This window comes from Oncorhynchus kisutch, unplaced genomic scaffold, assembly GCF_002021735.2.
Source record: "Oncorhynchus kisutch isolate 150728-3 unplaced genomic scaffold, Okis_V2 Okis05a-Okis16b_hom, whole genome shotgun sequence".
Taxonomy (NCBI): domain Eukaryota; kingdom Metazoa; phylum Chordata; class Actinopteri; order Salmoniformes; family Salmonidae; genus Oncorhynchus; species Oncorhynchus kisutch.
In genome coordinates, this window is record NW_022261982.1 from 3,781,511 (window position 1) to 3,808,106 (window position 26,596).

The window sequence follows — 26,596 nt, forward strand, 5'->3', positions numbered from 1 at the left end:
TAGAGAACATTGCCTACAGATTAAAATACTACAACTACTGACCTGAATATATCTATTAATCAACAGCAGTAATAATGAGGATTGCTGGGTCAAGCATCTGCTATTTGAATGACTTCAGAGGTATTAATTATGAGCATGTCTTCTTAATTAAGGGACGGGTTCAATTGGAAATGTATTAAAATCACCACTAGCAACATGTTTAAAGAACAGTTGCCAAAAACAAATGAAACTGCTGTGTAAGGGGAAAACATTGTATCAAGAACAAAGCTTGGTGTTTCTAGCCTTTAGCCTGGCTGGCTAGCCTGCCCATTAAATCAGAATTGGGTGAACCCCTGTGTGGAAGAAGATGCCATTTGTGTATGAAAGCAAATCATAGTTGATCTTATATGAGAGGGGTAGGCAACTAGATTCAGCAGCGGGACCATTTCTGTCGGAGCGGATGGTCGGAACATAATTAAAATAATTTGCACACTGCTAATTGACTACAACTAAGCCCAAAAAGAGGATGTACATGAAAATAATAAACATTTTGTCCGCCTTGTGTTGACCCGTTCCATAACGTGCTCTGATACCAGATGACCACAAAATGAACACAAGCATGAAAGAAATGTCAAAAGGGACAGAGATCCGGCCTGTTGCATGACAGGAGAACCACACAAAATCACCAGGTTGGGATGGGAGATATTGGCCTTGATGACATAGTTAATATGAAGTTGGGATGGGAGATATTGGCCTTGACGACATAGTTAATATGAAGTTGGGATGGGAGATATTGGCCTTGACGACATAGTTAATATGAAGTTGGGATGGGAGATATTGGCCTTGATGACATAGTTAATCATGAGGTTGGGATGGGAGATATTGGCCTTGACGACATAGTTAATATGAAGTTGGGATGGGAGATATTGGCCTTGATGACATAGTTAATCATGAGGTTGGGATGGGAGATATTGGCCTTGATGACATAGTTAATCATGAGGTTGGGATGGGAGATATTGGCCTTGATGACATAGTTAATCATGAGGTTGGGATGGGAGATATTGGCCTTGATGACATAGTTAATCATGAGGTTGGGATGGGAGATATTGGCCTTGATGACATAGTTAATCATGAGGTTGGGATGGGAGATATTGGCCTTGATGACATAGTTAATCATGAGGTTGGGATGGGAGATATTGGCCATGATGACGTGGTTAATCATGAGGTTGGGATGGGAGATACTGGCCTTGATGACATAGTTAATCATGAGGTTGGGATGGGAGATATTGGCCATGATGACATACTGTACAGTACATTCGGAAAGTATTCAGACCCCTTGAAATTGAGCTCAGGTTCATCCTGTTTCCACTGATCATCCTTGAGATGTTTTTACAACTTGACTGGAGTCCACCTGTGGTAAATTCAATTGGTTGGACATGATTTGGAAAGTCACACACCTGTCTATATAAGGTCCCACAGTTGGCAGTGCATGTCAGAGCAAAAACCAAGCCTTGAGGTCGAAGGAATTATCCGTAGAGCTCCGAGACAGGATTGTGTCGAGGCACAGATCTGGGGAAGGGTACCAAAACATTTCTGCAGCATTGAAGGTCCCCAAGAACACAGTGGCCTTCATCTAGAGCTGGTCGCCCGGCCAATGGAGCAATTGGGGGAGAAAGGCCTTGGTCAGGGAGGTGACCAAAAAAAATGATGGTCACCCTGAAAGTGCTCCAGAGTTCCTCTGTGGAGATGAGAGAACCTTCCAGAAGGACAAGCATCTCTGTAGAGTGGCCACTCCTCAGTAAAAGGCACATCGCAGCCCACTTGGAGTTTGCCAAAAGGCACCTAAAGGACTCTCAGACCATGAGAAACAAGATTGAACACTTTGGCCTGAATGCCAAGTGTCATGTCTGGAGGAAACCTGGCACCATTCCTACTGTGAAGCATGGTGGTGGCAGCATCATGCTGTGGGGATGCTTTTCAGCGGCAGGGACTGGGAGACTAGTCAGGATCCAAGGAAAGATGAACGGAGCAAAGTACAGAGAGATCCTTTATGAAAACCTGCTCCAGAAAGCTCAGGATCTCAGACTGGGGCAAAAGTTCACCTTCCAACAGGACAACGACCCTAAGCAAACAGACAAGACAACGCAGGAGTTGCTTCGGGACAAGTCTCTAAATGTGTGAGCTTGTAGCGTCATACCCAAAAAGGCTATAATCGCTGCCAAAGGTGTTTCAACAAAGTACCGAGTAAAGGGTCTGAATACTTATTTAAATGGGTATTTCTACAAACTAGTTTTTGCTTTGTCATTATGGGGTATTGTGTGTAGATTGACAATATGTATTTTTTTCTATGAATCAATTTTGGAATAAGGCTGTATCGTAACAAAATTTGGAAAAAGTCAAGGGGTCTGAATACTTTCCGAATGCACTGTGCATAGTTATGAGATTGGCACTAAAGATATTAGCCTTGATGACATACAGTACCAGTCAAAAGTTTGGACACACCTACTCATTCAAGGATTTTTACTATGTTCTACATTGTAGAATAATAGTGAAGACATCAACACTATGAAAAAACACATATGGAATCATGTAGTAACCAAAAAAAAGTGTAAAACAAATCAACATATATTTTATATTCTTCAAAGTAGCCACCCTTTCCTTGATGACAGCTTGGCACATTCTTGGCATTCTCTCAACCAGCTTCACCTGGAATGCTTGTCCAACAGTCTTGAAGGAGTTCCCACATATGCTGAGCACTTGTTGGCTGCTTTTCCTTCACTCTGCGGTCCCATTCATCCCAAACTAATTAAACTCCATTGAGATCGGGTGATTGTGGAGGCCAGGTCATCTGATGCAGCACTCCATCACTCTCCTTCTTGTTCAAATAGCCCTTACACAGCCTGGAGATGTGTTGGGCTATTGTCCTACTGAAAAAAAAACATAGTCCCAATAAGTGAAAACCAGACGGGATGGAGTATCGCTGCAGAATGCTGTGGTAGCTATGCCGGTTAAGTGTGCCATGAATTCTAAATACATCACTGACAGTGTCACCAGCAAAAGCACCCCCACCCGTCACACCTCCCCACTTCACGGTGGGAACCACACATGTGGAGATCATCCGTTCACCTACTCTGCATCTCAGAAAGACACGGTGGTTGGAACCAAAAATCTCACATTTGGACTCATCAGACCAAATGACAGATTTCCAAGGTCTAATGTCCATTGCTCATGTTTCTTGGCCCAAGCAAGTCTCTTCTTCTTATTGGTGTCCTTTAGTAGTGGTTTCTTTGCAGCAATTCAACCATGAAGGTCTGATTCACAGTCTCCTCTGAACAGTTGATGTTGAGATGTGTTTCTTACTTGAAGTCTGTGAAGCATTTATTTGGGCTGCAATCTGAGGTGCAGTTACTGTAACTAATGACCTTAACCTCTACAGTAGAGGGAACTCTGGGTGTTCCTTTCCTGTGGCGGTCCTCATGAGAGCCAGTTTCATCATAGCGCTTGATGGTTTTTGCAGCTGAACTTTCAAAGTTCTTACATTTTCCAGATTGACTGACCTTCATGTCTTAAAGTAATAATGCACTGCCATTCCTATTTGCTTACTTGAGCTGTTCTTGCCATAATATGGACTTGGTATTGTACCAAATAGGGCTATCTTCTGTATACCACCACTACCTTGTCACAGCACAACTGACTGGCTCAAACACATTACAAAGGACAGAAATTCCACAAATGAACTTTTAACAAGGTACACCTGTTAATTGAAATGCATTCTAGACGATTACCTCATGAAGCTGGTTGAGAGAATGCCAAGAGTGTGCAAAGCTGTCGTCAAGGTAAATAAAAAATAAGAAGTTTTATTTCACCTTTATTTAACCAGGTAGACTATTTGAGAATAAGTTCTCATTTACAACAGTGACCTGGCGGGTGGGTACTTTGAAGAAACGCAAATATAAAATATATTTTGATTTGTTTAACACTTTTTTGGTTACTACATTATTCCATATGTGTTATTTCATAGTTTTGATGTCTTCACTATTACTCTACAATGTATACAATAGACGTGTCCAAACGTCTGACTGGTACTGTACTTAGTTAATCATGGTTGGGACAGGAGATATTGGCCTTGATGACACAGTTCATTTGTCCCATGCATGATCTCAGCTGAGGTGGAGGCTTACAGCCCCAAATAAATACACAGGTGGATTGACAGTCAGGACACACAGAAATAATTGATTTAATGGAACAAATTGTGTATATTCGGTACAACAGCACCCTCTAGTGTTGACTCATTAACATGTAGTTTCTAGTCTATTATCTAGTTATGCCCTCATGGCTAGCTTGACACGAAACAGCATCCTTGTTGAGACACAGCAAATAACACTAACTCAATTCTATTTAGTTGTCACAGAAATCTCTTGAAAACGTCTCACAGTGCTATCAATATATACCGCGCAAAAAAAGCTCTTTGTGCACTAGCTGCTAATGCAGAATGGTAAAATGATCCACATTCTGACCACCACTACATGAAGTCCTCTTTATGCGGTTGATCCCTTCGATCCTTCACCCACTCAGTAAAGAGATGACTGGAAATAGAGGGACCGATGACCCGGACACTGAGCTCCTTCTGCACGTACAGAACGTCCTCATAAATGTTGTTCACCTCGGCACAGATTTGCAGCAGCCTCTTTCTCTCACGCAGGTCCTGCCTTCTGTAGTCTATAGTGTGGATTCTCAGGGTTGACTGCCACACAGCAACCAAATCAGTCAGCTCTGATATGGTCAGTTGGACTTCAGAGAGACCCTTGCTGTCGCGGCGCCCTCTCAGTGATATCAGAGTCAGGTCGGCCACATCATTGTCATCGAACACAGCTGACACACCGTGGTTCCTAAAACATTGGTCAAACTGGTCTTTAGAAAATCTCTGAATGTAAAGAAATATGTTTGTGTCCACCCACGTGGACTCCTCTTCCATGTCAACATCACCACCTGAGCTGACCTTGGAAGTTCCTGCTGCCACTGGGCTTGGCAGAGATTGATTATGGCTTGATGGAGCGATGTACTTCTCTAATGTGTGACTGCTGCTGATGACCTTGGATTCTCCACTCCCTGATGCCATGGAGCTCAGAGAATGATCAGAGCTTGATGGAGCTGCCCTGCGGTGCTTTTCCAAGGATTGATTTATTGTAGAAGCCACACTCCCTCCTGCCACAGAGCTTGACAGAGAATGATCAGCTGCCCTGTTCTTCTTCTCCCAGGTGTAACAGCTGACCCGGAAGTCCACCTCAGCACCATCCCCAGGTCTGACCCTGGAAGACCTACTCTCTGCTACCACAGAGCTCGGGGAATGATCATGGCTTGATGGAGATGGAGCTCTGTGCCTTTCCCAGGCATGACTGCTGCTGACCTGGGATACCCCATTCCCTACTGCCACTGAGGCCAGGGAGTAACCAGAGCTCAATGGAGCCCCGTGCTTCTCCCCTGGGTGACTGCTGCTGACCTGGGATACCCCATTCCCTGCTGCCACTGAGGCCAGGGAGTAACCAGAGCTCAATGGAGCCCCGTGCTTCTCCCCTGGGTGACTGCTGCTGACCTGGGATACCTCATTCCCTGCTGCCACTGAGGCCAGGGAGTAACCAGAGCTCGATGGAGCCCTGTGCTTCTCCCCTGGGTGACTGCTGCTGACCTGGGATACCCCATTCCCTGCTGCCACTGAGGTCAGGGAGTAACCAGAGCTCAATGGAGCCCCGTGCTTCTCCCCTGGGTGACTGCTGCTGACCTGGGATACCCCATTCCCTGCTGCCACTGAGGCCAGGGAGTAACCAGAGCTCAATGGAGCCCCGTGCTTCTCCCCTGGGTGACTGCTGCTGACCTGGGATACCCCATTCCCTGCTGCCACTGAGGCCAGGGAGTAACCAGAGCTCGATGGAGCCCTGTGCTTCTCCCCTGGGTGACTGCTGCTGACCTGGGATACCCCATTCCCTGCTGCCACTGAGGTCAGGGAGTAACCAGAGCTCGATGGAGCCCTGTGCTTCTCCCCTGGGTGACTGCTGCTGCTGGCAGTGGCCCGCTGGAGCAGGTCCTCTCTCAGGTCCCTGATGGCAGAGAAGGGTCCCTCCACTGAAGCTTTACCCTCCTGGTTGGGTAGAAGGCAGATCCTCACTGATCTGTGAGCAGACTGCAAGCTTTGGATCAGGGTCTCCTGCTGTTCCTCGTCACCGCAGATTGACAGGTCCACTTTAGCGTTCACGTAGAACAACACCTATGGCATGATGAATATAGGCTCAGTCAGTATGTGTACTGGACTGTGTGCTACTGTTCCTTCCATGCAGGAATAGAAACATTTACTATATTGATTTACTGTTTGATTGATCTGATTGCTTGACTGTACTCACGTCTTGGGTGAATCTGAATACAGTGATAGGGTAGTCTTGAGGGAACTCCTTGTCACACATTATCTGCTTCTTTCTGATTACCATCTCAGCATCTGTTACAATACATTTTTTGTTATGATCTAGAGGCATATATGTAACAAAACTACATCCCAGCTAAGAACACTTTTGTTACAGTATTTCTGTTACCTCTGGTGTTTTCAAATGTAACAAAAGCCACCCCCTTGAAGCTGGTCGGGTACTTGATGTTTTCTACATCTCCTCCGTGGCTTCTGGAGCTCTGGAAGTGAATAACCAGTTTGTCTGCCATGCGGCTGCTGGACAGTGTGTCTGGTACACCAGAGACCACGACTGTCCTGTTCTCCTCTGAGAGGTTCATCACCTAGAATGAATGGTATGCAAATAAACCATGGTCATGTGGAGGTTTAGCCTATCTAAAAGATACCAATAATTCAGATTGTAAAACGTATCTCTAGTTAAAATGTATTATCTCTGACCTGATCTCTTAAAATGCTGTGGATTTTAAAAGAAATAACCAACGACTCTTGAATGGTTTTAAGCGTGTTCATAAATTCACACTGGAGTGTCTGATTGGGTGTTCATGAATTCACTCTGGAGTGTCTGATTGGGTGTTCATAAATTCACTCTGGAGTGTCTGATTGGGTGTTCATAAATTCACTCTGGAGTGTCTGATTGGGTGTTCATAAATTCACACTGGAGTGTCTGATTGGTCTCTGGGTGTTCATAAATTCACTCTGGAGTGCCTAATTGGGTGTTCATCAATTCACTCTGGAGTGTCTGATTGGGTGTTCATACATTCACTCTGGAGTGTCTGATTGGCCTCTGGGTGTTCATAAATTCACTCTGATTGGGTGTTCATAAATTCACTCTGGAGTGTCTGATTGGCCTCTGGGTGTTCATAAATTCACTCTGGAGTGTCTGATTGGGTGTTCATAAATTCACTCTGGAGTGTCTGATTAGAGCCACACTGGAGGCTCTGGTCGAGGAGTGGGGTTGATCCGAGTGTTCTGACCTCACAATGGCTGTCACGCACCCAAGCTAACTGGCTAAAGTTAGCTAGCTTGCTAGCTACGTCCAGACAAGAATTAGGGAACGCCTCAATCTGACCATTTTACTCACCTTAGAAGAGCTGGTTAGGCTGTTGTAATGTTATCTAGAGCATTGGTGACTGTACCTGTGCTGCTGGCAAAAAATTTTTTTGCCGACGTTGACTGACACCGGTCATATTTAACCGGTGTTGAGCGTTCGTTCTGGCACACGGACGAGAGTGCTCTGAAATCGGAGTAGATAGCCAGAGTGAATTTACGAACGCACCCTAAATCATGCCATAACTTAGCAGAAAACTGGATCTATCATGCATGAAGTAGAACTTACCCGTTTCATTTTAAACAACACTAATTTCAACTCAGAGCGAGATGTACTATATGTCGACTGCCATTGACCATATAACAACCAAACGCATTTACCTTGTTTCGGTTTCGATGTGTGAATCCGAGTAGAATGCCTGATCTAAGGTCAGTTTAGCATTTCTGCTTTATGGATTTCAGTTGGATACGCGGATGCTAGACCTGCGTCTACTCAATAATTATAGACATACGTTCAAAACAACTGGGATCTCTAAAAATACCAAGTCAAAGATCTTGTTTTAAACTCACTGAAGTCCCAGTTCCCAGTTGTTTTGATCGCTGCATAAGAAGATAATTACAGGTCTCTCCGCCCAACGCGCCACCGCAGGCTGTCTAGCTCCCGCCTATCCGTTCTGTGGATTGGTGGATACGTAAGGATACGTAAACGCCTCCGAGCCAACTACGGCAACACACAGTCACCCCCTCCGCACCAAGAATAACGTTTATTCCGTTGCGTTTGTTTAAGCTGTTTATCCCGCTTATACCAGTTTTCAAAGAAAACAATACTAAGCACATATTTACCGGTAGAAAAAAAAATCGTTTATATTTTCATTTATATAAGCGAAGTCATACTTTCTCATTGTTGGTTGCTAGAGACGCGACCCAGTCGTTCGTCCTTATGCTCCGTTGCCATGACGTTACTATCTCGTTTGCCAGCCAGCTACGAAGAACACAATCACGACCTAGTCTGCAGACAGAATAACAGCAAAGTAACTTCTTATCCGTTCTCAACTCATTAAGATATATCCATAACAATGAGCTGATAATGCCCGACACAGTTATACAAGTTTTCCTTCTCGTCAGGACACTCGTGAACACTGACTGTTACGAGATCGCATTGCATATAAAACACTACGCTAGAAGCTATCAAACCTGCCAATATGACAACTGAATAAATAAATGTTACTGAAAACCGCTGGTCATACTAGAAACATGTGGGAGGATGCCAGAACAGTACAGCGACCAGAGAAGTTCATGTTCATCACTCACCACGTTAGGTCATCAGATGCTCCAAAAAAATGTCTCTTCGCCAGCCAAGTTTTTTTCCTCGTTGAACCTGCGTTTACAATGTATCCCATTTCAGTTTGTGTAGTTGTTGGTTTAGCGTTCTGTAACTTTGTAGCAAGTATGGTCAACATGTGTAAGCGCACATCTCCATACAAATTCTATTTGCTTGATGCGCGAAACAATGAACATACGCCACCTACTGGAGGAAGACAGATTTTCCGCCGAGTTGAGCATGTGGGGTAGTGAAAAAGCAATAACAATCAATCTTGAAATTCGGTTCATACTATCGGCACAAGAAACAAAAATATATTACAGATTCTCCTTGTAGGATGACAACCACAATATTGAAGGTACCGTTTCTCGGGGGCTTTTATATGTTACGTTGGATGATGATATCATACGGAGAACAAACCATGTTAAATTCAATGTTTATACAAGAACACAATTACTGTAGCTAATATGATAAATTATACAGGTAACTGCCAAAATAATGAAAACACTTTAAAGTAAATGAGGGATACAAAGTATATTGAAAGCTGGTGCTTCCACACAGGTGTGGTTTAATTAACATCCCATCATGCTAAAGTGGATAAAAATACTGGGTGGGTCATTATTTTGGTAACCATGGCTATGCCTCCTTAGGATGACAATGTCCCCATGCACAAGTGGTCACGGAATGGTTTGATGAGCATGAGAAACGATCTAAACCATATGCCATGGCCGTCTGTCACCAGATAGCGACCAAATTGAACACTTATGGGAGATTCTGGAGAAGTGAATGAAACAGCATTTTCCACCATCAAATAAAACACCACATTTTGGAATAATGGCATTGCATCCCTCCGACAGAGTTCGACACTTGTATAATCTATGCCGAGGTGCATTGAAGCAGTTCTGGCTCACAGTGTCTTCATAGGGTGTTGGGCCACCATGTTGGCAGTTACCTGTATGGTGGTAATGAAGCAAGCAGAAAGAATCTCATATTTTGTCAAACGACAGGAGTGTTGTTGGAATGACCAAGCACATCGTTTTGGTGTAAACATTTATTGGCTTCAAACAGACATAAAAACATGTTGCACCAGCAGACTGGACATCTCTCCTGAATCCACCACCAACAACCATCTTTAATAGACATTTGTTTGGGTGTGATGGGGGTTTGGGGTGTGATGGGGTTGGGGGTGTGATGGGGGTTGGGATGGGGTTGGGGGTGTGATGGGGTTGGGGGTGTGCTGGGGGTTGGGATGGGGTTGGGGGTGTGATGGGGGTTGGGATGGGGTTGGGGGTGTGATGGGGGTTGGGGGTGTGATGGGGTTGGGGGTGTGCTGGGGGTTGGGATGGGGTTGGGGGTGTGATGGGGGTTGGGGTGTGTTGTGAATAATGCGACTTTTCCAGTGACCCTTCTGATAGGATACGAACGGTAAAACGAACTAAACATGAAAGGAATTTGGCCTGGCCACCCTATATAGTGCACTACTTTTGACCAGGGCCCATAGGGAATAGGGTGCCATTTGATACATAACCAGGGAATGGGTGGACTGAACAGAGAGGAGGGTTGGTGAGAAGGACATTCATTTTAGAATAGCTCAAATAGAATAAACCATCAATGAGATGCACCAAGGTTCTTCTCATCTTTTCCTTAAAAACAATAAACCACTATCAAAACAAACATTTCTCCCTTGTGCCAATGCAAACATACCATTAACTGTGTAGAAAAGTGAGAATAATTTAGCTACCATATCAGTGATGATTGATTGTGAAAGAAATGGGTGGGTCAGAGTTTATACAAATGGAATTGGATGGGGTGTCTTTAGGGGTGTTGGGGAGAGGGATGGATAGTGGCACCCGAGCCCAGTTAGAAGGCACCATTCTGTTGGGCTAAGTCCCAAATAGAACCCTATTCTCTAGATAGTGCACTACTTTAGACCAGGTCCCATAGGGCTCATAAGACCACAGCCCTATGGGACCTAAGTAGTGCACTATATAGGGAAATAGGGTGCCATTTGGGACACAACCTTGTTCTAGAAGACTAATCTTCTGTTGTAGTAGCACACCAACTGGCTAACGGGAGACTGACTCTACGGGCCAAATCCTAACTTGATATTATACGCCGGCACAACTCAGGCTTTCGTGTAAATCAACAGGACATTTTAAACTGAAATCTGGAGTTATCCGTTGCAGATCTCAACATCAGAATCCGGCCCAAAGAGAGACACTCTTGTCCAATGAGAGACACTCTTGTCCAATGAGAGACACTCTTGTCCAATGAGAGACACTCTTGTCCAATGAGAGACACTCTTGTCCAATGAGAGACACTCTTGTCCAATGAGAGACACTCTTGTCCAATGAGAGACACTCTTGTCCAATGAGAGACACTCTTGTCCAAAGAGAGACACTCTTGTCCAAAGAGAGACACTCTTGTCCAAAGAGAGACACTCTTGTCCAATGAGAGACACTCTTGTCCAATGAGAGACACTCTTGTCCAATGAGAGACACTCTTGTCCAATGAGAGACACTCTTGTCCAATGAGAGACACTTGGTATATTATTGTAATGAATGAGTACAACCCTGCTTTGGGTGTTCTGACTGCAGCTTTTAAACATAAAACGAAATCAAATAAAACATGCTGCTTCCATGTTCTGTCTGCAAATAAAATATGACACTTTAGGAACTTCATTCCTGTTTTTCTGTCTGTGTCTTTGTGTTTCAACATTGGTGTGTTGTCAGATCCTTTTTTTACACATTTTCATCTCATAAAGTAGAGAACGTTCCAAAGGCATTAACACATTCACAGAAAGCCTCTACAACTCAAGTGAAAAAGCTGTTAGGTAATGCCAAGCGAGTGATACTCCATCAGTCTGTCTGTCAGTCCGGTGGGGAGTGGAGACTAGCGAGTGATACTCCATCAGTCTGTCTGTCAGTCCGGTGGGGAGTGGAGACTAGTGAGTGATGCTTGCAGAAGAGGGGTGTGTGATTGGTTGGCCGATGGCAGCAGTGGAGGTGGTGGTGGGGTGGAGGGGCCATGGCGAGGGCCCGTGACCGGCAGCCCCTCAAGGTAGCCCGTGGGAGCCCCTAGAACAACCTCTCAGGGGCCCTAGTAACATATCACCCCACCCTGCTATTGAGAGGTGGTCCTCTCCAGGTTGGCTGGCTACAGCACCCCACCCTGCTTTTGAGAGCAAGTCCTCTCCAGGTTGGCTGGCTACAGCACCCCACCCTGCTTTTGAGAGCAAGTCCTCTCCAGGTTGGCTGGCTACAGCACCCCACCCTGCTTTTGAGAGCAAGTCCTCTCCAGGTTGGCTGGCTACAGCACCCCACCCTGCTATTGAGAGGTGGTCCTCTCCTGGTTGGCTGGCTACAGCACCCTACCCTGTTATTGAGAGGTGGTCCTCTCCTGGTTGTGAAACTCATCAGAGTGTCTCTTGCTAGTTCTGAGTTTGAACGTGGTGGTAAGAATGGGTCCAGGGCCGGCAGGGCCACTGTGTCTGAGCAAGGCGTTCTGAGCTGCGTACCTGGAGGGAAACACAGCCAGGATGGTGTAGGTGGACGCCAGGTCATTATGGTTACTACTGGGGGGTTTGGAACAGGAAGTAGTGTCAGTGTTTGTGTCACCGTTGTTACCGTCCCCCCCAGCCCCACAGTGCTTCAGCAGGGTTTCACCAGACTGGTGTTGGTGCTGTTGGGTCTCAGACAACCACTTGATCATGGCCCCTCCTCTGTACAGTTCCCCCAGGAGAGAGTCTGCCTCCGTACGACTGATGCCCTCTGGTAGCTCCAGCACCTCCAGGACTCCACCGTTCACTGCACAGAGAGAGAATTGATTGATTCACCAGGAGAGTTATTGACAACATGATCTTTTACCAATTACTGCATGGAGACCAACGGAAGCTGTTCATCTCTAGTGGCAACAGGGATGACATTTAGTTTAGCTGTTTTTGGGGAGTAATTGTGGACCAATAAACACTACTAGAGTGATTTCAATACGGATCATTTTTCCTTCTAAAATAAAATCTTGCTGTGTGGAATCCAATCCAGTATGTGAGAGAATCACTATATTCCCAACACCTAGGTACACCAGTTCATTTATTTAGCCAGGTGTGAATTCTGCCTAGTCTATAAATTCTTCTTCTTACATGAACAAATACACTCCCGTATGGTCCTTCAGTGCACAGCAAGTGGTTTATAATGAGAATATATACACACATTCAGTACCAGTCAAACGTTTCTAACACACCTCCTCATTCAAGGGTTTTTCTTTATTTTCGACTATTTTCTACATTGTAGAATAATAGTGAAGACATCAACACTATGAAACGCATATAGAATCATGTAGTTACCAAAACAAGTGTTAAATCAAAATGCATGTTATATTTGAGATTCTTCAAAGTAGCCACCCTTTGCCTTGATGACAGCTTTGCACACTCTTGGCATTCTCTCAACCAGCTTCATGAGGTCGACACCTGGAATGCATTTCAATTAACAGGTGTGCCTTGTTGAAAGTTACATTTGTGGAATTTCTTTCCTTCTTAATGCGTTTGAGCCAATCAGATTCGTTGTGACATGGTAGGGGTGGTATACAGAAGCCCTATTTGGTAAAAGACCAAGTTTATATTATGGCAAGAACAGCTGAAATAAGCAAAGAGCAACAACAGTCCATCATTACTTTAAGACATGAAGGTCAGCCAATAAAGAAAAGACTTGCTTGGTCCAGGAAACATGAGCTATGAACATTATCCAAACTGGACATTTCTGGTCATGAGCTATGAACATGATCCAAACTGGAGATTTCTGGTCATGAGCTATGAACATGATCCAAACTGGACATTTCTGGTCATGAGCTATGAACATGATCCAAACTGGACATTTCTGGTCATGAGCTATGAACATGATCCAAACTCGAGATTTCTGGTCATGAGCTATGAACATTATCCAAACTGGAGATTTCTGGTCATGAGCTATGAACATTATCCAAACTGGAGATTTCTGGTCATGAGCTATGAACATGATCCAAACTGGACATTTCTGGTCATGAGCTATGAACATGATCCAAACTGGACATTTCTGGTCATGAGCTATGAACATGATCCAAACTCGAGATTTCTGGTCATGAGCTATGAACATTATCCAAACTGGAGATTTCTGGTCATGAGCTATGAACATTATCCAAACTGGAGATTTCTGGTCATGAGCTATGAACATTATCCAAACTGGACATTTCTGGTCATGAGCTATGAACATTATCCAAACTGGACATTTCTGGTCATGAGCTATGAACATTATCCAAACTGGACATTTCTGGTCATGAGCTATGAACATTATCCAAACTGGACATTTCTGGTCATGATCTATGAACATTATCCAAACTGGACATTTCTGGTCTTTGAGCTATGAACATTACCCAAACTGGAGATTTCTGGTCTTTGAGCTATGAACATTACCCAAACTGGAGATTTCTGGTCTTTGAGCTATGAACATTATCCAAACTGGGAGATTTCTGGTCATGAGCTATGAACATTATCCAAACTGGGAGATTTCTGGTCATGAGCTATGAACATTATCCAAACTGGAGATTTCTGGTCTTTGAGACGTAGAGTAGGTGAACGGATGATCTCCACATGTGTGGTTCCCACCATGAAGCGTGGAGGTGTGATGGTGCTTTGCTAGTGACACTGTCTGTGATTTATTTAGAATTCAATGTACACTCAACCAGCATGGCTACGACAGCATTATACAGCGATACGCCATCCCATCTGGGTTTGTGATTAGTGGGACTACAATTTGTTTTTCTACAGGACAATGACCCAACACACCTCCAGGCTGTGTATGGGCTATTTGACCAAGAATGAGAGTGATGAGGCCTCCACAATCACCCAACCTCAACCCAATTGAGATGGTTTGGAATGAGTCGGAACGCAGAGTGAAGGAAAAGCAGCCAACAAGTGCTCAGCATATGTGGGAACTCCTTCTAGACTGTTGGAAAAGCATTCCTCATGTAGCTGGTTGAGAGAATGCCAAGAGTGTGCAAAGCTGTCATCAAGGCAAAGGGTGGCTACTTTGACGAGTCTAAAATCTATTTTGGTTACTACATGATTCAATGTGTTATTTCAGTTGATGTCTTTACTATTATTCTACAATATAGAAAATAGTAAAAATAAAGAAAAACCCTTGAATGAGTAGGTGTCCAAAACTTTTGACATGTACTGTATATACATTTTTATAAATATTTTTATGTTTATAAATATTATATTAGAAAAAATATTGTTCTCAGACTCAAGTGTGATGATCAACAGGAATCCATTCACAGACCATTATGATTTATACTCCAAAATATATAAAATGGGACTAAACAGGGTTACATAATCTAATCACACATACAGGGTTACATAATCTAATCACACATACAGGGTTACATAATCTAATCACACATACAGGGTTACATAATCTAATCACACATACAGGGTTACATAATCTAATCACACATACAGGGTTACATAATCTAATCACACATACAGGGTTACATAATCTAATCACACATACAGGGTTACATAATCTAATCACACATACAGGGTTACATAATCTAATCACACATACAGGGTTACATAATCTAATCACACATACAGGGTTACATAATCTAATCACACATACAGGGTTACATAATCTAATCACACATACAGGGTTACATAATCTAATCACACATACAGGGTTACATAATCTAATCACACATACAGGGTTACATAATCTAATCACACATACAGGGTTACATAATCTAATCACACATACAGGGTTACATAATCTAATCACACATACAGGGGTTACATAATCTAATCACACATACAGGGGGTTACATAATCTAATCACACATACAGGGGGTTACATAATCTAATCACACATACAGGGGGTTACATAATCTAATCACACATACAGGGGGTTACATAATCTAATCACACATACAGGGGGTTACATAATCTAATCACACATACAGGGGGTTACATAATCTAATCACACATACAGGGGGTTACATAATCTAATCACACATACAGGGGGTTACATAATCTAATCACACATACAGGGGGTTACATAATCTAATCACACATACAGGGGGTTACATAATCTAATCACACATACAGGGTTACATAATCTAATCACACATACAGGGTTACATAATCTAATCACACATACAGGGTTACATAATCTAATCACACATACAGGGTTACATAATCTAATCACACATACAGGGGGTTACATAATCTAATCACACATACAGGGTTACATAATCTAATCACACATACAGGGTTACATAATCTAATCACACATACAGGGGGTTACATAATCTAATCACACATACAGGGTTACATAATCTAATCACACATACAGGGGTTACATAATCTAATCACACATACAGGGTTACATAATCTAATCACACATACAGGGGGTTACATAATCTAATCACACATACAGGGGTTACATAATCTAATCACACATACAGGGGTTACATAATCTAATCACACATACAGGGTTACATAATCTAATCACACATACAGGGGGTTACATAATCTAATCACACATACAGGGGGTTACATAATCTAATCACACATACAGGGGTTTTTCTGGATCAAAACGGGGCTTAGGTGGTGGGTGTGGCTATGGGTTCACCAACTTACATTTGAGGCTGTCCTATTGGCCTGAGTGATAAAATGTTGTTTAAAAGCTAATTTCCTGCAATTCAACACATTTTGTCAAGGCTTCTGCTATCTGAGTGACAAACTAAATGAAAAAACATGGGGGCCTCAAGCCATGACAAAACTCCTGAATGAATCATTTAAAAAAAATTATCCTCGTCTAGCTTTTAATTAGGTTATTATTAGTTCTCAAAGACGATATTATTAAAAAATATATAGGTCCATTATATGTTCTATGTGTCTAATATCCGGTTTTAGTAGTTTGATGTGGAACTGACAGTGTTTTAGAAAAATGAAATCTTATACAAATCTGATCACACCCCCCCCCCAGGGAGAATGGCACTTCCATTAAAACAAAAGTACATTCTCTGACGAGCTCTTAGATATGGTCATTTTCACATTTTCATAGAATGTTTGGGAACTGACATTGAGTAAGGCATTTGTTAAAATTCTAGAACAATATATAGTGGGAAAGTGGCCGTGCTATTGGACAATTAATAGACACTGCAGCAAATAAACCCAATAAGAACGTGTCTGTCTTGTCCAGAACCAGACTCTACACAGACCGGTGCATCATAGCCAATCAAAGCTACAGTAGGCATTTATGCAAATAAACCATTTGCCACATGGGCCTGCCATCATTCACTATGAACTGGACTGTGTTTACAGGCAGTAGGACCTGTCATCATTCACTATGAACTGGACTATGTGTTTACAGGCAGTAGGGCCTGTCATCATTCACTATGAACTGGACTGTGTGTTTACAGGCAGTAGGACCTGTCATCATTCACTATGAACTGGACTGTGTGTTTACAGGCAGTAGGACCTGTCATCATTCACTTTGAACTGGACTGTGTGTTTACAGGCAGTAGCAACAGTGCGACTTCAGACCATTAGAAAGCATTTACCAAAAGCCACAGAATGCAGCTGAATGGATACATGCCAATATGTAAATACCACTGGAGTCCTCTTACAACCGGGAACGTCACGGTCCTATTGATCAAACCACCATGAACAGGTAGGCTCTCTCCCTGCCTAAGATCAACAACTAAGGTCTCTCCTCGCCCGTCCCTGGGTCATGGTCTCTCCTCTCTATTACCTGGGTCACCTACACTAAGATCTGATGATAATGACTTCCTAGGTGGTGGTCTCCTCCCTCGCCCCCCATGATGCCGGATTCCCATTGGGCCCTGAGGGAAAAGGAAAAGGAGGCAGACATGTTGACTGGACTGAGATTTTGTCTACTTTTTCATATTTTAATCTTACATTTTCATGTCACAGATTTGGTACATTTTATCATATGAAACAAGCTCCTTTGTCAAGTGTGTGTGTGTGTTCTGAGGACTCACGTGGTGGTGGTTGGGGATCATGTGGTGTGTGTATGTTCTGAGGACCACGTGGTGGTGGTTGGGGATCATGTGGTGTGTGTATGTTCTGAGGACTCACGTGGTGGTGGTTGGGGATCATGTGGTGTGTGTGTGTTCTGAGGACTCACGTGGTGGTGGTTGGGGATCATGTGGTGTGTGTATGTTCTGAGGACCACGTGGTGGTGGTTGGGGATCATGTGGTGTGTGTGTGTTCTGAGGACTCACGTGGTGGTGGTTGGGGATCATGTGGTGTGTGTGTGTTCTGAGGACCACGTGGTGGTGGTTGGGGATCATGTGGTGTGTGTGTGTTCTGAGGACTCACGTGGTGGTGGTTGGGGATCATGTGGTGTGTGTATGTTCTGAGGACTCACGTGGTGGTGGTTGGGGATCATGTGGTGTGTGTATGTTCTGAGGACTCACGTGGTGGTGGTTGGGGATCATGTGGTGTGTGTGTGTTCTGAGGACTCACGTGGTGGTGGTTGGGGATCATGTGGTGTGTGTGTGTTCTGAGGACTCACGTGGTGGTGGTTGGGGATCATGTGGTGTGTGTGTGTGTTCTGAGGACCACGTGGTGGTGGTTGGGGATCATGTGGTGTGTGTATGTTCTGAGGACTCACGTGGTGGTGGTTGGGGATCATGTGGTGTGTGTGTGTTCTGAGGACTCACGTGGTGGTGGTTGGGGATCATGTGGTGTGTGTGTGTGTTCTGAGGACTCACGTGGTGGTGGTTGGGGATCATGTGGTGTGTGTGTGTTCTGAGGACTCACGTGGTGGTGGTTGGGGATCATGTGGTGTGTGTGTGTGTTCTGAGGACTCACGTGGTGGTGGTTGGTGATCATGTGGTGTGTGTGTGTTCTGAGGACTCACGTGGTGGTGGTTGGGGATCATGTGGTGTGTGTGTGTGTTCTGAGGACTCACGTGGTGGTGGTTGGGGATCATGTGGTGTGTGTGTGTGTTCTGAGGACTCACGTGGTGGTGGTTGGGGATCATGTGGTGTGTGTGTGTTCTGAGGACTCACGTGGTGGTGGTTGGGGATCATGTGGTGTGTGTGTGTGTTCTGAGGACTCACGTGGTGGTGGTTGGGGATCATGTGGTGTGTGTATGTTCTGAGGACTCACGTGGTGGTGGTTGGGGATCATGTGGTGTGTGTGTGTGTTCTGAGGACTCACGTGGTGGTGGTTGGGGATCATGTGGTGTGTGTGTGTGTTCTGAGGACTCACGTGGTGGTGGTTGGGGATCATATGGTGTGTGTATGTTCTGAGGACTCACGTGGTGGTGGTTGGGGATCATGTGGTGTGTGTGTGTGTTCTGAGGACTCACGTGGTGGTGGTTGGGGATCATGTGGTGTGTGTGTGTTCTGAGGACTCACGTGGTGGTGGTTGGGGATCATGTGGTGTGTGTGTGTGTGTTCTGAGGACTCACGTGGTGGTGGTTGGGGATCATGTGGTGTGTGTGTGTGTTCTGAGGACTCACGTGGTGGTGGTTGGGGATCATGTGGTGTGTGTGTGTTCTGAGGACTCACGCGGTGGTGGTTGGGGATCATGTGGTGTGTGTGTGTGTTCTGAGGACTCACGTGGTGGTGGTTGGGGATCATGTGGTGTGTGTGTGTTCTGAGGACTCACGTGGTGGTGGTTGGGGATCATGTGGTGTGTGTGTGTGTTCTGAGGACTCACGTGGTGGTGGTTGGGGATCATGTGGTGTGTGTATGTTCTGAGGACTCACGTGGTGGTGGTTGGGGATCATGTGGTGTGTGTATGTTCTGAGGACTCACGTGGTGGTGGTTGGGGATCATGTGGTGTGTGTATGTTCTGAGGACTCACGTGGTGGTGGTTGGGGATCATGTGGTGTGTGTATGTTCTGAGGACTCACGTGGTGGTGGTTGGGGATCATGTGGTGTGTGTGTGTGTTCTGAGGACTCACGTGGTGGTGGTTGGGGATCATGTGGTGTGTGTATGTTCTGAGGACTCACGTGGTGGTGGTTGGGGATCATGTGGTGTGTGTGTGTGTTCTGAGGACTCACGTGGTGGTGGTTGGGGATCATGTGGTGTGTGTATGTTCTGAGGACTCACGTGGTGGTGGTTGGGGATCATGTGGTGTGTGTGTGTGTTCTGAGGACTCACGTGGTGGTGGTTGGGGATCATGTGGTGTGTGTGTGTGTTCTGAGGACTCACGTGGTGGTGGTTGGGGATCATATGGTGTGTGTATGTTCTGAGGACTCACATGGTGGTGGTTGGGGATCATGTGGTGTGTGTGTGTGTTCTGAGGACTCACGTGGTGGTGGTTGGGGATCATGTGGTGTGTGTATGTTCTGAGGACTCACGTGGTGGTGGTTGGGGATCATGTGGTGTGTGTGTGTTCTGAGGACTCACGTGGTGGTGGTTGGGGATCATGTGGTGTGTGTGTGTGTTCTGAGGACTCACGTGGTGGTGGTTGGGGATCATGTGGTGTGTGTGTGTGTTCTGAGGACTCACGTGGTGGTGGTTGGGGATCATGTGGTGTGTGCCATGGATCAGCGGAGGCCTGATGGCAGGGTTGTACTGGAGGGGTTGACCCAGCAATGGGTATCTGCCGTCCACTGCCTGCCCTGGGCCGAAGGGTCTGGGGAACTGGGTCATTATGGGGATGGGGGTGAGGCCGGCCGAGCGGAGGTTCTTTATGGAGGTGAGTTGGTGGGTTGGGGCTTGGGGCTGGGCTGGAGGCGTGCTGGGGCCGCCCAGCTGAGGACTGTTCTATAGGACAGAGGCAAAAAAGGAGGGACAGGGAGGTGGGGGTCAGAGGGGACATAGAAACCCTTATATATAGTCCATCAGAGGGAAAGTGTATCCCTAGTTCAAAGAGACAGGCCTGAGCAAGATGCTCGGAGTCGCTTATCTTGATAACACAATTAGCAGTTTTTTGGGATGCAAGATGTGTAGATCAGTCATCCTGCCCCCTCTCCCAGGCTGATCCTGCCCCCTCTCCCAGGCTGATCCTGCCCCCTCTCCCAGGCTGATCCTGCCCCCTCTCCCAGGCTGATCCTGCCCCCTCTCCCAGGCTGATCCTGCCCCCTCTCCCAGGCTGATCCTGCCCCCTCTCCCAGGCTGATCCTGCCCCCTCTCCCAGGCTGATCCTGCCCCCTCTCCCAGGCTGATCCTGCCCCCTCTCCCAGGCTGATCCTGCCCCCTCTCCCAGGCTGATCCTGCCCCCTCTCCCAGGCTGATCCTGCCCCCTCTCCCAGGCTGATCCTGCCCCCTCTCCCAGGCTGATCCTGCCCCCTCTCCCAGGCTGATCCTGCCCTCTCTCCCAGGCTGATCCTGCCCTCTCTCCCAGGCTGATCCTGCCCTCTCTCCAACATGCAGAATATTACAAAGACTCCTGACTGGTTATGTCTAATTATCAGCAGCTCAGTAGTTACCTGTTAGTTGTCTAGTTGTTCTGAGAAGTTACCTGTGAGTTGTTCTGAGTAGTTACCTGTGAGTTGTTTAGTTGTTCTGAGTAGTTACCTGTGAGTTGTCTAGTTGTTCTGAGTAGTTACCTGTGAGTTGTCTAGTTGTTCTGAGTAGTTACCTGTGAGTTGTCTAGTTGTTCTGAGTAGTTACCTGTGAGTTGTCTAGTTGTTCTGAGTAGTTACCTGTGAGTTGTCTAGTTGTTCTGAGTAGTTACCTGTGAGTTGTCTAGTTGTTCTGCGTAGTTACCTGTGAGTTGTCTAGTTGTTCTGAGTAGTTACCTGTGAGTTGTCTAGTTGTTCTGAGTAGTTACCTGTGAGTTGTCTAGTTGTTCTGAGTAGTTACCTGTGAGTTATTTAGTTGTTCTGAGGACCTCTGGCTGCGTGTGTGATCCAGACTGTAGTATCTGTTGTGTTTCCACTGTGGAGGGGAGTGGGCTCTGGGCTGGTGGTTAGGGGGCAGGGTCAGCTGCATCATCACCATCCCACCACTGTGAGGACCGGGGAGCACACCTACACACAGTTACAACAACAACCTCAAAATCACAGCTTCATTGTCAAAGGAACGTTTCCATCCTCGGATGGACAGGACACACAAGGCAGGAAAACCATTTCAATGGTTTCAATTCTCATACTTAAGGGTCTTTCAAAGCGAACGGTATCTATTTTAGTATGTGTGTGTGATCCCGGGGGGAATTGAACCCACGACCTTGGTGTTGCTGAGAGGTAATGTCACCTGAGCACTGCTGTCCTGGTAGCTGCTGGGTTCCACACGGAGACGAAGCCCGGGGAAACTGCATCTGCTCTGCCCCAGCAGGAGGTAAGAAACCCATCGATGGACTGTGGAGACACTTGCTTAGTCAATATATTTATGGAGCTCTATATGAGGCATCAATTAAAAGACATTGATAGCACCAGCAGCCAGCCACTTTATATTCGCTCTCAAAGTCTCCCTTAAAGAGCCCCAACACAATGTTTCAGAAATAGTCTTGTATTAAAGGTAGGTTAACGATCTCTGATTAATGGTGACAGTCCATGAGAACAAACAAACATGTCATTCATTTCCTCTTTATGACCTGAATCACTCTGTCATCAGACTGAAGGATGACATTACAGCTGCCTGGTACTGTACCCATAGGGCTCTGGTTAAAAGTAGTGCACTATATAGGGAATAGGGTTTTATTTGGGACACTTAATATTAACACTGACAGTACTGATGCTGTGGGGCGGAATAGAGGAACCATTACAACAGGGAGGGAAGTAACTTTCAGCTCAGTGGAGCTTCTGTTAGTAGGGCAGTCTGGAGGTGACTTTCAGCTCAGTGGAGCTTCTGTTAGTAGGGCAGTCTGGAGGTCACTTTCAGCTCAGTGGAGTTTGTTAGTAGGGCAGTCTGGAGGTCACTTTCAGCTCAGTGGAGTTTGTTAGTAGGGCAGTCTGGAGATCACTTTCAGCTCAGTCAGTGGAGCTTGTTAGTAGAGCAGTCTGGAGGTGACTTTCAGCTCAGTGGAGCTTCTGTTAGTAGGGCAGTCTGGAGATCACTTTCAGCTCAGTGGAGTCTGTTAGTAGGGCAGTCTGGAGATCACTTTCAGCTCAGTGGAGTTTGTTAGTAGGGCAGTCTGGAGATCACTTTCAGCTCAGTGGAGTTTGTTAGTAGGGCAGTCTGGAGATCACTTTCAGCTCAGTGGAGTCTGTTAGTTGGGCAGTCTGGAGATCACTTTCAGCTCAGTCAGTGGAGCTTGTTAGTAGAGCAGTCTGGAGGTGACTTTCAGCTCAGTGGAGCTTCTGTTAGTAGGGCAGTCTGGAGATCACTTTCAGCTCAGTGGAGTCTGTTAGTAGGGCAGTCTGGAGATCACTTTCAGCTCAGTGGAGTTTGTTAGTAGGGCAGTCTGGAGATCACTTTCAGCTCAGTGGAGTTTGTTAGTAGGGCAGTCTGGAGGTCACTTTCAGCTCAGTGGAGTTTGTTAGTAGGGCAGTCTGGAGATCACTTTCAGCTCAGTGGAGTCTGTTAGTTGGGCAGTCTGGAGATCACTTTCAGCTCAGTGGAGTCTGTTAGTAGGGCAGTCTGGAGATCACTTTCAGCTCAGTGGAGTCTGTTAGTAGGGCAGTCTGGAGATCACTTTCAGCTCAGTGGAGTTTGTTAGTAGGGCAGTCTGGAGGTCACTTTCAGCTCAGTGGAGTTTGTTAGTAGGGCAGTCTGGAGATCACGTTCAGCTCAGTGGAGCTTCTGTTAGTAGGGCAGTTTGGAGGTCACTTTCAGCTCAGTGGAGTTTGTTAGTAGGGCAGTCTGGAGGTCACTTTCAGCTCAGTGGAGTTTGTTAGTAGGGCAGTCTGGAGGTCACGTTCAGCTCAGTGGAGTCTGTTAGTAGGGCAGTCTGGAGGTCACTTTCAGCTCAGTGGAGTTTGTTAGTAGGGCAGTCTGGAGATCACTTTCAGCTCAGTGGAGTTTGTTAGTAGGGCAGTCTGGAGATCACTTTCAGCTCAGTGGAGTCTGTTAGTTGGGCAGTCTGGAGATCACTTTCAGCTCAGTCAGTGGAGCTTGTTAGTAGAGCAGTCTGGAGGTGACTTTCAGCTCAGTGGAGCTTCTGTTAGTAGGGCAGTCTGGAGATCACTTTCAGCTCAGTGGAGTCTGTTAGTAGGGCAGTCTGGAGATCACTTTCAGCTCAGTGGAGTTTGTTAGTAGGGCAGTCTGGAGATCACTTTCAGCTCAGTGGAGTTTGTTAGTAGGGCAGTCTGGAGGTCACTTTCAGCTCAGTGGAGTTTGTTAGTAGGGCAGTCTGGAGATCACTTTCAGCTCAGTGGAGTCTGTTAGTTGGGCAGTCTGGAGATCACTTTCAGCTCAGTGGAGTCTGTTAGTAGGGCAGTCTGGAGATCACTTTCAGCTCAGTGGAGTCTGTTAGTAGGGCAGTCTGGAGATCACTTTCAGCTCAGTGGAGTTTGTTAGTAGGGCAGTCTGGAGGTCACTTTCAGCTCAGTGGAGTTTGTTAGTAGGGCAGTCTGGAGATCACGTTCAGCTCAGTGGAGCTTCTGTTAGTAGGGCAGTTTGGAGGTCACTTTCAGCTCAGTGGAGTTTGTTAGTAGGGCAGTCTGGAGGTCACTTTCAGCTCAGTGGAGTTTGTTAGTAGGGCAGTCTGGAGGTCACGTTCAGCTCAGTGGAGTCTGTTAGTAGGGCAGTCTGGAGGTCACTTTCAGCTCAGTGGAGTTTGTTAGTAGGGCAGTCTGGAGATCACTTTCAGCTCAGTGGAGTTTGTTAGTAGGGCAGTCTGGAGATCACTTTCAGCTCAGTGGAGTCTGTTAGTTGGGCAGTCTGGAGATCACTTTCAGCTCAGTCAGTGGAGCTTGTTAGTAGAGCAGTCTGGAGGTGACTTTCAGCTCAGTGGAGCTTCTGTTAGTAGGGCAGTCTGGAGATCACTTTCAGCTCAGTGGAGTCTGTTAGTAGGGCAGTCTGGAGATCACTTTCAGCTCAGTGGAGTTTGTTAGTAGGGCAGTCTGGAGATCACTTTCAGCTCAGTGGAGTTTGTTAGTAGGGCAGTCTGGAGGTCACTTTCAGCTCAGTGGAGTTTGTTAGTAGGGCAGTCTGGAGATCACTTTCAGCTCAGTGGAGTCTGTTAGTTGGGCAGTCTGGAGATCACTTTCAGCTCAGTGGAGTCTGTTAGTAGGGCAGTCTGGAGATCACTTTCAGCTCAGTGGAGTCTGTTAGTAGGGCAGTCTGGAGATCACTTTCAGCTCAGTGGAGTTTGTTAGTAGGGCAGTCTGGAGGTCACTTTCAGCTCAGTGGAGTTTGTTAGTAGGGCAGTCTGGAGATCACGTTCAGCTCAGTGGAGCTTCTGTTAGTAGGGCAGTTTGGAGGTCACTTTCAGCTCAGTGGAGTTTGTTAGTAGGGCAGTCTGGAGGTCACTTTCAGCTCAGTGGAGTTTGTTAGTAGGGCAGTCTGGAGGTCACTTTCAGCTCAGTGGAGTCTGTTAGTAGGGCAGTTTGGAGGTCACTTTCAGCTCAGTGGAGCTTCTGTTAGTAGGGCAGTCTGGAGCATGATTTATAAGGCTGATAAACAGGTGCAGTGCAGCCCAGTCTTAATAGTACACCTCAGCTCCCATGAGGAACGGTTTCTACACCGGCAATAACTCCCTTCATCAACCACACTATAGGAGAACTATGGCCCTGGGGGGGAACGGGGGGGGCCTCTATAGAGTCTAGCTACAAGCTACTATAATGGACTGTTGTAAATGGTGTTGGCAGTTTGGTTGGTACATCGGTATCTGCGCCACTTTCATCAACGTTGAACTACTTAGGAATATGAAACAGTCCCAGATTACAGACCTAACACTTAGACTATTTAATACAAAGTCCGGCTTCCTACTGTCAACAACAGAACAGCTCAGTTCCTACCTCATGGTGCTGTGTTGATTTGGGGGCATGACACTGTAGTAAACCTGCATGCCTGACATGGCCATGGGAGCTTGGCTTGGATGGCTCTGGATCATCATGGGCTGTTGACATGCCTGCTGATGTGGAGGCATGTTCTGAGACCCCTGGGGCATTGATACCTGCACCACGCACACAGACCATATGGAAAAACAGGGTTAAGCAGGAGTATTTATTTTTTACATCTACAATTGATACAGACATCTGATGTTGGATCCCTTTCAAATCTCTTTTCAATTCAATCCTCAAACTATTTAACATTTCAGAGTTCGGTTGATCTAATTAAAAGATTTTCAGTCAGGCAAAGATGTTCACAAGAGCAAGATGTTCACAATAGAAGATCAAACCATGTCAAAGCAAAAGGACAGGACAAATCAATTTGATTCTTTAATTGATAAAACAGTTTAATAATGACAAGCCAATAAGAACGTACCTGATAAGACGGCATTGAAGGGTACTGGACCATGAAGGCCGTCATGTGATTTCCCATATTGCTGTGCTGCTGGTTGTTCACCAGGTTCTGATGCTGAGGGACTTGGGGCTGATTTGGCATCACAGCGTGGTAACCTTCAGTAACATTAGGACGTTACAATTCACTTCTATTGAAATAATCTACTGAGATGTAGAACATTTCAATTAATTGTTTTTAAACAAAATGGTGCCATTAATTCTATTCACAACGACTATGAATGAATGAGCCCAAGTGAAATGAGAAACATATTTAATATGCCTCTGTTGTCTTGGGAGATGATCTCTCTTTACTTTATTAGAATTAAGCAATAAGGCCCGAGGGGGTGTGGTATGTGGCCAATATACCACAGCTAAGGGCTGTTCTTACACACGACGCAACGCGGAGTGCCTGGATACAGCCCTTAGCCATGGTATATTGGCCAAATACCACAAAC

At 45.7% G+C, this 26,596-nt stretch overlaps 2 protein-coding genes across 19 annotated transcripts in view; both read right to left on the minus strand.

Moving 5' to 3' along the window:
- Window positions 1-4,185: 4,185 nt before the first annotated feature.
- Window positions 4,186-8,156, minus strand: LOC109877324 (probable GPI-anchored adhesin-like protein PGA55). 4 transcript variants are annotated; one of them, XM_031813255.1, is made up of 5 exons: window positions 7,859-8,155; window positions 7,567-7,664; window positions 6,561-6,753; window positions 6,375-6,466; window positions 4,186-6,241 (listed from the first exon to the last, which is right to left on the minus strand). In XM_031813255.1, the coding sequence occupies exons 2-5, from the start codon at window positions 7,615-7,617 to the stop codon at window positions 4,502-4,504; spliced, it is 2,076 nt and encodes a 691-aa protein (XP_031669115.1). In that variant the 5' UTR covers window positions 7,618-7,664; window positions 7,859-8,155; the 3' UTR covers window positions 4,186-4,501. The 4 variants fall into 4 exon arrangements, with proteins under 4 accessions (XP_031669115.1, XP_031669116.1, XP_020325194.2 ...); XM_031813256.1 differs by having other exon boundaries at window positions 7,767-8,149; XM_020469605.2 differs by lacking the exon at window positions 7,567-7,664 and having other exon boundaries at window positions 7,859-8,156.
- A 1,678-nt stretch (window positions 8,157-9,834) lies between these two features.
- The window catches only part of LOC109877641 (R3H domain-containing protein 1), a 63,023-nt gene continuing 46,261 nt past the window's right edge, over window positions 9,835-26,596 (minus strand). For 14 of the 15 annotated variants that reach the window (XM_031813241.1, XM_031813240.1, XM_031813244.1 and 11 more), the window contains 7 exons: window positions 26,125-26,258; window positions 25,656-25,813; window positions 22,009-22,112; window positions 21,619-21,785; window positions 20,320-20,577; window positions 17,582-17,672; window positions 9,835-12,604 (listed from right to left, as the gene is read on the minus strand). In XM_031813241.1, the coding sequence (XP_031669101.1) occupies window positions 12,177-12,604; window positions 17,582-17,672; window positions 20,320-20,577; window positions 21,619-21,785; window positions 22,009-22,112; window positions 25,656-25,813; window positions 26,125-26,258 (1,340 nt within the window). In that variant the 3' untranslated portion in view covers window positions 9,835-12,176. The remainder of the gene's footprint in view (window positions 12,605-17,581; window positions 17,673-20,319; window positions 20,578-21,618; window positions 21,786-22,008; window positions 22,113-25,655; window positions 25,814-26,124; window positions 26,259-26,596) is intronic. The other variant, XM_031813251.1, reaches the window with a different exon arrangement.

Excerpts from the sequence above, each read along its gene's own strand:
- LOC109877324 (XM_031813255.1), bottom strand. The coding sequence starts at position 7,617 with ATGACCGGTGTCAGTCAACGTCGGCAAAAAAATTTTTTGCCAGCAGCA. Across the intron at positions 6,467-6,560 it reads TACATTTGAAAACACCAGAG|ATGCTGAGATGGTAATCAGA; the intron begins GTAACAGAAATA and ends GTATTGTAACAG. Across the intron at positions 6,242-6,374 it reads TATTCAGATTCACCCAAGAC|GTGTTGTTCTACGTGAACGC; the intron begins GTGAGTACAGTC and ends ATCATGCCATAG.